Source organism: Moschus berezovskii, chromosome 9, assembly GCF_049115385.1.
Source record: "Moschus berezovskii isolate FMDL1 chromosome 9, NW_MosBer_1.0, whole genome shotgun sequence".
NCBI classification, from domain to species: domain Eukaryota; kingdom Metazoa; phylum Chordata; class Mammalia; order Artiodactyla; family Moschidae; genus Moschus; species Moschus berezovskii.
In genome coordinates, this window is record NC_142468.1 from 84,386,052 (window position 1) to 84,398,087 (window position 12,036).

Here is a 12,036-nt window from a genome sequence, read left to right on the forward strand (position 1 = left end):
TACCAATTATTAATTTCCACAGTGTAGTCAGCAAAATGAAAAAGAAATCAATTTGTCTCTGTTCCACTGGACAGGTGAAATGAATATAAGAAAATAGGTTATTCACGTACTGTCCCTATAGGTAGTTAACGCTTAGAAGAGCACAAGAAAATGAAAGAAGCCAGCCAAACAACCAATCTGTCAGCCAATATAAGAACACTGCTGGGACCAAATTAAACTGCATGGCATTGTTATCAATTTCTGAGGTGGTATTTTTATTTAACTTTTTTTTCTTTTGTGGACTGGGGCAGCAAGGAAGAGGGATAAGGGTAGAAGTTGGGGTAGGATAAAAGGATGATTCTACTTAGGCCAAACATTATGTACCTAATAATGAAAAGGGACAGAACCATAAAAACAACAAACAGGCAAAAGAAATCAGGAGAGAGTATTACTTACAACAAAGAACATTCTCTTTGTATTCTAGTATCTGACCAAATGTTTCATAAATAAGCCAATCTTTTTGAAGAATACTTAAGAGTAGTATGTATATTCGAGGAGAAATCACCAAACTTAGTTGCAAGGAGAAACATAGAACCTGTTAAGTTTTATATTTTAAAAAATCATCTCTAAATAGAGATAATTTGTCACAACCTGAAAACAGTGGTGCTAATAAATACTTAGGACAGTCCAGAATTGCAACAAGCTCAAGCTTCCTCTCATTATGTTACATAATAAAATGCAATAAGAGCATGAAGAGTGGACTCAGATACAAAGTAGTATTCCAGTCCTATCACTGACTAGCTATGGAAACTTGGGCAATTTACTTAGGTTCTCTGAACCTTGATTTTGTCATCTGCAAAACAGGAATAACAATAACCAGCACTTATAATAATTATGAGGTTTAAACAAATAATGATTATAAAATATTATCAAAGAACACTACCACGGTTAGTTGCTGGTTATTATTGCCCTGGCCACACTCCAAAGCCAGCTACGTTTGAGTAGTTAAGAGAAACATACTTTTAAAAGCAGTCATATGCCCTAGGAATTTCCTGGCAGTCTAGTGGTTAGGACTTGGCACTCTCACTGTTGTGGCTCACGTTTAATCTCTAGTCAGGGAACTAAGACCCTACAAGCTGCAAAGTGTGGGTACGGAATTCTTCTATTTAAAGGAAGACAGTTTTATCCCCATTGTATAGGGAAAAGTCAGTAGGCAAGAAGATTAACTGACTTTCTCATAGGAATTATAGATAAAGACTAGTTATCTGAATCCTAGTTCAATATATGTGCTGTACTAGAAAGGCACCCAGGATGTAATACACAATTGTTCTTTTTATTAATTCTATTTAAAGAAATATCAGATATATTTCACATAATCTCGAAAGACAATCAGAAGACCCCTCTCCTTATTTTTCTTGTTTATATAAGAAAGAAAGAGATAATATTAGGAAAGAACATTAATTCTCTTATTTTAGTGGCCAGCATGTTATAAAGACCTAGGAAAAGAGTATTTATACAGATACTTTTTTTTAATGTGAAAAAATATATTATTCATTAATTGTGGCCTTGTTCAAGGATATTTTCGGTACATAATGCTTCCTATTTATATTTGGCTTCATGTGTAAAAGGTTCCTCAGAAAAGCCAAAAGAACACTTTGTATGGTTTTTCTGGAAAAGATAGCAAAAATGATTTGGAAAATATTGACAGGAAGCTCATGAGTCTCTAAACTAAGTGGGAAAAGCTCAACTCAATGAAACTAAATACCTTAGAAATTGAATCTGCACAGCTACAAATGCAGTATCACAAATGTGGGTGGCACTGATGCAGAGAATTCAATTCTCTATTTCCTTGAAGAAAGGGAACAGTACATGTACAATGACATAGAAATACTACAATATTTAGTTCCCATAGCAGCAAGATATATCTAACACATTACATTTCGAAACACCAGAACAATTTTCAGTTTTCAACCCCCCCAAAAAAGCTTTTATACAAATCAGCAGCTATCCTAGAATCTCCTACTGCTTGACAAAATTAATTTCAGAAAGGTCAACTTACCAACTCTATTACTTCTACATTTCGAACTGATGGGTCAGGCGCCACCTCTGGCCAATTAGATAATTCCAGGTACCCAGTTGCTTTGGTGTTGAGAGTGTGAGACAAAGTGCCAAGCTGGAAATGATCCCTATCTATTAAAATAAAGGAAAATACAAAATAAACAATCTGAGCTGCATATAACAGGGAACAATCCTAATCAGAGCTCAAGGTAATTGGCATATTACCTCAAATGTCAAGGAATAAATATAAACCAGGAAACTCTTCACAGGTCAAAAAAACTGATTTCAGTCCATAGATTACAATAATCTCCCCGATAATGGTCAATAAAAAAGCTAATCAGTCAGTGTGTTTAGAGGTGTTGCGCTGATATGTAGCTTCTCTAAAAATTACTTTACTGTGAATATTAAGAATGACAGCACAGTTAAACAATCCATATACATGTCTTGCCACCAACACATTCAGAATTTTAATAGTTTTACTACAAAACTGAACTGCTTTTTATCTGTTTATAACAATTAAATAAGAAACAATACGAAAACCAAAGTATATAATCCTTTGATTCCCACTGTAATGGCTACTTGTGAAACTGATAAATTACTCCTTTTAAAAAGCTAGGGAAAATAAGTCAATATCCATCTCTGAAAAGCAAACAAATATAAAGGGATACTTCTATGAAACAATTCTTTCTGGAAAGCTTATGTTAGTGTACACAGAATATTTAATAACTCACTATTAAGGTGAATTATATATCCCTTATTAAACAAAGCTATCTACTTAAACCAGAAATGAAGTCAATGTCTGCAAAAACAACACAGCTTTTATCTATTGTTCAGTCAAATCAGTTGGTAAGAATAAAAGTCAGAAGATTGAAATTATTTAGGTAAATAAGGACTATAAAAACATAAACTTCAACTAATATAAAGCTTGTATCGGAGAAGAGATGAAGGAGTAGAAAGCACACTTTTCGTATGCATATATTTATACACACTAATCACACATTTTCTAAGAGATAAATTTTAAACATGTTAGAAATGGGATATAATAATTTTTAAGATAACATATAATATTCTGCAGGTGTAGTCTGATAATAATACCTTTAAAAGGAGATTCAAGCAGTGGTGCGGGTTTCTGCGCCAGGAATATTTTTTTGGCATATTTACTTAAAGCTCCACTCTTCTCATTCGGAACAATAAGCTGCCTAATAAATCTTGTACGATCTCTGATGTCGTAGTTTTGATCATACTTGCCGAGATTTAATATGTACTGGGTAAGCAATTTTGTCTGTTGGAAAAAAACAGAACAAGATGAGAATACAGTTATTTATGATTATTGATAACTCTGGATAAACATATTTAAAGAGGTAATAAAAATGAATGGTTATGTCAAACAAATGTTGTTCCATAGGGAATATGCATTTCTAACACTGCAAATGGAATTCTGAAGCCAAAGCACATGTCCTCTTCAGTATTGGGGAGGTGAATGCTGAATACTGCGAAGCAGCCATGTGCTAGATTATTAAACTGCTGAAGTGGAAAGAAAGGCATCATTAAAAAAATAATCATATATGGCAAACCCGCTGAAGGGTCTACGTGAGAATAATGAATGTGGAAATACAACTAAAAACATGGCACTCAAAACTTAATCGGAGAAATATGCAGGACATCAAAACATCAGAGAGTATTAGGGGGCTGGCAAACTGCTTCTCCTGAGGTGTGTTTTATGAAGAGATACTGTCCTCGGCATAAGCAGTGCCTGCACTCTGACTGCACTCAGTTGCTTTACCCTGAATTACGACCCATTAAAGCAGACACATGAATCACTGAACTGGATTACTGCAAATTATTTGCAGTGCATTTAGCTGTTACTTTTTCATAAAAGCAAGCTGCTGATGCCCTCTAAAAACTAGGATAAAAGACTCCTTCCATTTTTTCCCCATATTGCTTATGGCCTCTAGTAATACTGGTCATTTATTTATTTATGTTAGGGAACAACTTATTATAGCAGCTTTTACACTCTAATAAGATTTCCTAAGCCAATTTTTGACTGTACTACATTAACATATATTGAGATAATTTTTATAATAATTAAACCAAAATTGAAATGTTAACAAAATAGGTTTCTATTTTCAACTCATTATTTTATTGAAAAAGCATAATTTTAATTTAGAAGGTTACACATATACAATTCTAACTATAAACAGGATTCATAATACATGGAAAAAATAAACCTCTACATTAGAACATTTTATAGACATTAGAAATGGATTAAAAACAATAAAATCCATCAAGTCAGGTAGAGCTAAAGATAGTTCTATAACAATAAGTCAAGATACAGGAATGGTGTGGCAAACTCTTTTACAATATTAATTCATTAAGATAATTGATTTGGATAGAAAGCACCTTCTTTTCCATAACAATCTATTAAAAAACCATTAACCTAGTTTTACTAAAGTAGAACTACAAAAAATACAAATGAAGAATGTTAATAGAGCTAGTCTAAATTTGGTTAACAACAACTGCTATTCACTAATTACTGGACTAGGTTGAATCAACGACAGGTAAGAAAATTTCTATGACTGATTTTTTAAGGACAATCAGCAAAACAGTCAGCGAGTGAATAGCCCAGGTCGGTCCACGGCGCACTGGACTGTGTGGTCACGCGCTGGGGCAGCCCAGAAAACAAATCCTACTGGTAAGTTTCTCCAACTGCGGCAAGAATTCGTAGCTAAGTTAACTCTCTAAAGCATATTTGAATGTTGGGATTTAGAATATGCAGCCGGAACCAATCAGATAAAAAAGTCTATTCATTGCAGAAATATTTTAAGCTAGTGGAGTGATTCATCTTGCTTTTATTTCTAGTCTCTGAAATTAATTTTTAGGAAGTTAATTATTTCAAATATTAACAGACCCTATTTAAAGTGAGATAGAACATTTTAAGTTATTAAGATTATGTAATTTCTATAATATGCACTTATTGACTATAAAACTTGCTTTATTATATTGGTGGGTTATGAAATAATTATACCAAAGTGTATTTTCAAAAATAAAATTCTAAAAGATAAAAACATATCCAGGTCCCATGATGCATTAAAAACAGAAACAGAATAATTATTTACTCACATACCTCTTTATTCACATACCTTAATCAATTTCTTAGCTCTATGTCTAAAACTAAGTCACTGGTATTTATCTAAAGAATGTAATTTTATGTGTTGTTATTATTTTTAATTAAAAAAATAAGACTGCTTACCATTATCTTCAAAATGGAATTTTATGATCACTAATTATAAAAGTATTGACATTTGCAACTTATTCTTTGCTATACAACTTAATATTTTTAATGGAGAAAATGCCCTCTTTATAGTTGGAATGATCCAATAAGCACAGAAAAAATTCTGTTGAATAAAGGATATTCTCAATGCTTTCATGTTAAAATCTGTAAATATTTCAAGCCTAGATATTTAAATTTTTTCCCTCCAATGAAACTTTCTTTATGAGATAAAACTTTTGAATAATTCTCTACAGTTTAATATTTTATCAAATTTAGATACTGCAAAATCAACTGCCTTCTCAATTTCATTTCATTCTAATACAAAATATAAATTTAACAAACTAAAATAGTAGCTCCATCAAAAAAGTCTTCATCATAGCTGAAATACTGCAAATGAAAGAACTTCTACAATAAACTATTAGCTCTTACCACTTAATTTGCTCAAATCTTCCTTTGTTTTTATCAGGATATATTTCAGTGTCATTCTCTTTGCCAGATTTGTTTCCAAGAACTGCTATTTTGCTTAAAGTTTTCAAAAGCTGAAGGTTGTTGGAACTCTACCTGATAAACACTTTAAAGGTTTCCAAATGAATTTTGAATCAAAATCTAACCAACACACAAAAATCTCACTTAATCTACTCCCCACCCACCCACCCACCTAATCCAGGCTAAAAAGGCAGTATATAACACAGGCTAATTTACAAAGTAGTTTTTCACAAAATCACATTTCTAAAATCCTGCTGGTCACATGCAGCAAAGAGAACTGAGGATAAGAGTGTGTACTGTCATGCTGAAGTATGCTTTTTCAATATTAGCTTCATCACAAGAATTCTGTAGTTCAGTTAAACCACACATATCAAGTATCAGTATATTTGACCATTATAGTTTTATTTCAATTGGTAAAATAAGCAGAGTGAGTTTGCATGCACCACAACCAATTCCCAAAATATTTCTGTTCCATAGTTTTCTTAATTTAATAAAAACGTTGCTTTTACCATGACAACATTTGTTCAGTGAAAGCCACATTGGGGCTTTTAAATTTACAATAGCATTTACAGCGATTTTGACAGAATAAACTTTCAAAAGCTTTACTCAGATTCCATTTACACTGACAGAAGAAATGTACAAAAGCTTTGAGTAAAAACAGTCTATTATTGGAATTAATTGGTTTTTTATTTGAAAACCAGCAGCATCATTTGGGCCCTTTTTCTTCTAATGGAGCCAGTACACTAACCGTCATTGCTTCATTCTTCATATGTGCAAAAGAAAACTTGTAATAAAAAATAAACAAAACTAAATTTTTAAAGTTACTTGATCTATAGCAGATCATGTCTCACAGAAAGGGATGTAAACATATTTGGCACCTGTATACATTAAATCGTCACCCTGAGGCCCAGACTTCCTAAAATATCTTTCAGTTTTGAAAATAGATGCTGATCCTGTTTTAGCAGATTTATCTTATCTTCAGTTTGTTGTGTGGTTAGTGGTATCACTATGATTTTCATGGTAGATGGTACACACTGATGAACATTTGTACAGGTTAAATAATGATACAGAAATTCTCTACTTCATTCTTCATTAAATATACACTTCAAGTTTTCAGAATTTATTGCTGCTGGATTTATAACAAAGTAAAAAAAAGAACTGCCAAATAATAAATAGATTTAAGACTTACAGTACACAGTAAATGACAAAACTACTGTAGCAAGAGTGCTCTGACCACTCTCTTTAATAGTTTGTAGTAAGACTGTTCTGTCTCTATCTCCTGCACATATTTTGTCCACAACCAACCCCTAAGTTCCCATGTTTTCCTCTTACTCCAGCCACTGACAGCTGGGAGCTTAATGCTTTGCACAGGCTGTGACACAACATGCTGGTTACCATCAAGTTACCATTAGATAAAACACTTCAACACTTATGTCACCACCACTGGAAAAAAGAGGGACCTGCCTTATCAGGGCACGGTTTGTTTTCTCAGTACACACCCTACATGCTGCTCTAAACGGAAAAGGTTAGTCTTATAGTATCTCAAAAAGGTTGGGAAAAGAAAGACAAAGTGCATTTAAATATTTCTCATTTTTAAATGAAATCTCTGTTCACTGCACTTGTGTTTCACAGGCCACTAGACAAAACCATGCCAAGGGTTAGAAGTACAACATGGAAACTTTACAAACTTACTTTGTCTTATATTAATGCAACTCTCCTTGGACAGGAAGGAGATCAAACCAGTCAATCCTAAAGGAAATCAACCCTGAATATTCATTCATTGGAAGGACTGATGCTGAAGCTCCAGTGATTCGGCCACTTCATACGAAGACCCTACTCACTGATACTGGGAAAGATTGAGGGCAAAAGAAGGGAGTGGCAGAGGATGAGATGGTTAGATAGCATCACTGATTCAACTTATGTTGAGCAAACTCTGGGAGACAGTGAAGTACAGGGAAGCCTGGGGTGCTGCAGTCCACAGGGTTGCAAAGAGTTGGACACAACTTAGCAACTGAACAATAACAACAACAACAACAACTTCATTAAAAATGAAAACCCTGGGACAAAGCCTAAACTGGATGGGACACTGAAACAGCAGATAAAAATCAGATCCGTCCTGGGCAACAGTAACAAAGAAAACAGACACGATCACGTAAACAATCAAGGCATTTCAATATGACCAAAGGCTCACTCAAAACCAGACTGGACATTCAACAGTACATTTAAATGGGTTTTATCAGAAAAATCATACAAGATGAAGAGAATATGATAATGCACCATAAATAAAAGAAATATTCAATAGCATATATACAGCTTTGTATTTATTTTTACGTCATATTCTTTTCCTGTTTATATTTAAAGAATCATTTCTGGGGAAAAAAATTAGGGGGGAATGCTTTGTAAACATGAAGAAATCCAATATTCTAAAAGAAACTTCTCAAAACATGTGCATCATATTTTTACCTAAATACTCTTGACAAGTAACAAACTGGTGAAAACTATTTGCTAAACAACAGCCTTCTTCAAATATTATATAGGTCAACACAAAATAATAAGCTATCTTAAATTATAGTCCTAACATCAGCTTACACATACGTTTCAGTTCAGTTCAGTTCAGTCGCTCAGTCGTGTCCGACTCTCCGCGACCCCATGAATCACAGCACGCCAGGCCTCCCTGTCCATCACCAACCCCCGGAGTACACTCAAATTCATGTCCACAGAGTCGGTGATGCCATCCAGCCATCTCATTCTCCGTCGTCCCCTTCTCCTCCCGCCCCCAATCTTTCCCAGCATCACAGTCTTTTCCAGTGAGTCAACTCGTCGCATGAGATGGCCAAAGTATTGCAGTTTCAGCTTTAGCATCAGTCCCTCCAATGAACATCCAGGGTTGATCTCCTTTAGAATGGACTGGTTGGATCTCCTTGCAGTATAAGGGACTCTCCAAAGTCTTCTCCAACACCACAGTTCAAAAGCATTGATTCTTCGGCAATCAGCCTTCTTCACAGTCCAACTCTCACATCCATACATGACCACGGGAAAAACCATTGCCTTGACTAGACGGACCTTGGTTGGCAAAGTAATGTCTCTGCTTTTTAATATACTATCAAGGTTGGTCATAACTTTCCTTCCAAGGAGGAAGCCTCTTTTAATTTCATGGCTGCAATCAGCATCTGCAGTGATTTTGGAGCCCACAAAAATAAAGTCTGACACTGTTTCCACTGTTTTTCCATCTATTTCCCATGAAGTGATGGGACCAGATGCCATGATCTTTGTTTTCTGAATGTTGAGCTTCAAGCCAACCTTTTCACTCTCCTCTTTCACTTTCATCAAGAGGCCTTTGAGTTCCTCTTCACTTTCTGCCATAAGGGTAGTGTCATCTGCATATCTGAGGTTATTGATATTTCTCCCAGCAATCTTGATTCCAGCTTGTGCCTCTTCCAGCCCAGCGTTCCTCATGATGTACTCTGCATATAAGTTAAATAAGCAAGGTGACAATATACAACCTTGACGTACACCTTTTCCTATTTGGAACCAGTCTGTTGTTCCATGTCCAGTTCTAACTGTTGCATACAGGTTTCTCAAGAGGCAGGTCAGGTGGTCTGGGATTCCCATCTCTTTCAGAATGTTCCACAGATTATTGTGATCCACACAGTCAAAGGCTTTGGCATAGTCAATGAAGCAGAAATAGATGTTTTTCTGGAACTCTCTTGCTTTCTCCATGATCCAGCGGATGTTGGCAATCTGATCTCTGGTGCCTCTGCCTTTTCTAAAACCTGCTTGAACATCTGGGAGTTCACGGTTTACATACTGCTGAAGCCTGGCTTGGAGAATTTTGAGCATGACTTTACTAGCATGTGAGATGAGTGCAATTGTGCGGTAGTTTGAGCATTCTTTGGCATTGCCTTTCTTTGGGATTGGAATGAAGAATGACCTCTTCCAGTCCTGTGGCCACTGCTGAGTTTTCCAAATCTGCTGGCATATTGAGTGCAGCACTTTCACAGCATCATCTTTCAAGACTTGAAATAGCTCAACTGGAATTCCATCACCTCCACTAGCTTTGTTCGTAGTGATGCTTTCTAAGGCCCACTTGACTTCACATTCCAAGATGTCTGGCTCTAGGTCAGTGATCACATTATCGTGACTATCTTGGTCGTGAAGATCTTTTTTGTACAGTTCTTCTGTGTATTCCTGCCCGGGCGCAACGAACAACGCAAAGAGGTGCGGCCGTGAGGAGCTACCCCACGCCTGAGGCCAGGGCCACGGCCGAGAGGAGCTACCCCACGTCCAACAGGCGGTGGCTGCGCGGGCGCAGGAGGGCCGAGAGGAGCTATTCTGCGTTCAAGGTCAGGAGGGGCGGCCTTGAGGAGATACCCCTCACCCAAGGTAAGGTACAGCGGCTGCACTTTGCTGGAGCGGCTGTGAAGAGATTTTCCACGACCAAGGTAAGAGAAACCCAAATAAGACGGTAGGTATTGCTAGGGGGCACCAGAGGGCAGACAAACTGAAATCATAATCACGGGAAACTAGCCGATCTGATCACATGGACCACAGCCGAATGTGGTCCACTGGAGAAGGGAATGGCAAACCACTTCAGTATACTTGCCTTGAGAACCCCATGAACAGTAACAAAAGGAACAGTAACACATACGTTTACAGAATGTTAAAAAACATACAGAACTCAGCATTTAAAATTGGATCCATATGGTTGCAACTTTTATCTATTTATTTCTTTTGACATTAAAAATCTGTATCTTTGGAAAACAAAATTGCTCTAAATCAATTTTTCTCTCAGTTCAGTTCAGTTCAGTCACTCAGTTGTGTCCGACTCTCTGCGACCCCATGAATCATAGCACGCCAGGCCTCCCTGTCCATCACCAATTCCCGGAGTTCACCCAAACTCATGTCGGTCGAGTCGGTGATGCCATCCAGCCATCTCATTCTCTGTCGTCCCCTTCTCCTCCTGCCCCCAATCCCTCCCAGCATCAGAGTCTTTTCCAGTGAGTCAACTCGTTGCATGAGGTGGCCAAAGTATTGGAGTTTCGGCTTTAGCATCAGTCCTTCCAATCCACCCAGGATTGATCTCCTTTAGAATGGACTGGTTGGATCTCCTTGCAGTCCAAGGGACTCTCAAGAGTCTTCTCCAGCACCACAGTTCAAAAGCATCAATTCTTTGGTGATCAGCTTTCTTCACAGTCCAACTCTCACATCTATATATGACCACTGGAAAAACCATAGCCTTGACTAGATGGACCTTGGTTGGCAAAGCAATGTCTCTGCTTTTTAATATGCTATCTAGGTTGGTCATAACTTTCCTTCCAAGGAGGAAGCCTCTTTTAATTTCATGGCTGCAATCAGCATCTGCAGTGATTTTGGAGCCCCCAAAAATAAAGTCTGACACTGCTTCCACTGTTTCCCCATCTATTTCCCATGAAGTGATGGGACCAGATGCCATGATCTTTGTTTTCTGAATGTTGAGCTTCAAGCCAACCTTTTCATTCTCCTCTTTCACTTTCATCAAGAGGCTTTTGAGTTCCTCTTCACTTTCTGCCATAAGGGTGATGTCATCTGCATATCTGAGGTTATTGATATTTCTCCCAGCAGTCTTGATTCCAGCTTGTGCTTCCTCCAGCCCAGCGTTCCTCATGATATACTCTGCACATAAGTTAAATAAGCAGGGTGACAATATACAACCTTGACGCACTCCTTTTCCTATTTGGAACCAGTCTGTTGTTCCATGTCCAGTTCTAACTGTTGCTTCCTGACCTGCATACAGGTTTCTCAAGAGGCAGGTCAGGTGGTCTGGTATTCCCATCTCTTGAAGAATTTTCCACAGTTTATTGTGATCCACACAGTCAAAGGCTTTGACATAGTCAATGAAGCAGAAATAGATGTTTTTCTGGAACTCTCTTGCTTTCTCCATGATCCAGCAGATGTTGGCAATTTGATCTCTGGTGCCTCTGCCTTTTCTAAAACCTGCTTGAACATCTGGAAGTTCATGGTTCACATATTGCTGAAGCCTGGCTTGGAGAATTTTGAGCATGACTTTACCAGCGTGTGAGATGAGTGCAATTGTGCAGTAGTTTGAGCATTCTTTGGCATTGCCTTTTTTTGGGATTGGAATGAAGACTGACCTTTTCCAGTCCTGTGGCCACTGCTGAGTTTTCCAAATTTGCTGGCATATTGAGTGCAGCACTTTCACAGTATCATCTTTCAGGATTTGAAATAGCTCCATTGGAATTCCA

The 12,036-nt window shown here is 37.0% G+C and overlaps 1 protein-coding gene across 2 annotated transcripts in view; it reads right to left on the reverse strand.

The window, feature by feature from the left end:
- The window catches only part of AP3B1 (adaptor related protein complex 3 subunit beta 1), a 251,388-nt gene that overhangs the window by 105,935 nt on the left and 133,417 nt on the right, over nucleotides 1-12,036 (reverse strand). For both annotated transcript variants that reach the window (XM_055437122.2, XM_055437121.2), the window contains 2 exons: nucleotides 3,133-3,319; nucleotides 2,039-2,169 (listed from right to left, as the gene is read on the reverse strand). In XM_055437122.2, coding sequence (XP_055293097.1) covers nucleotides 2,039-2,169; nucleotides 3,133-3,319 — 318 coding nt within the window. The remainder of the gene's footprint in view (nucleotides 1-2,038; nucleotides 2,170-3,132; nucleotides 3,320-12,036) is intronic.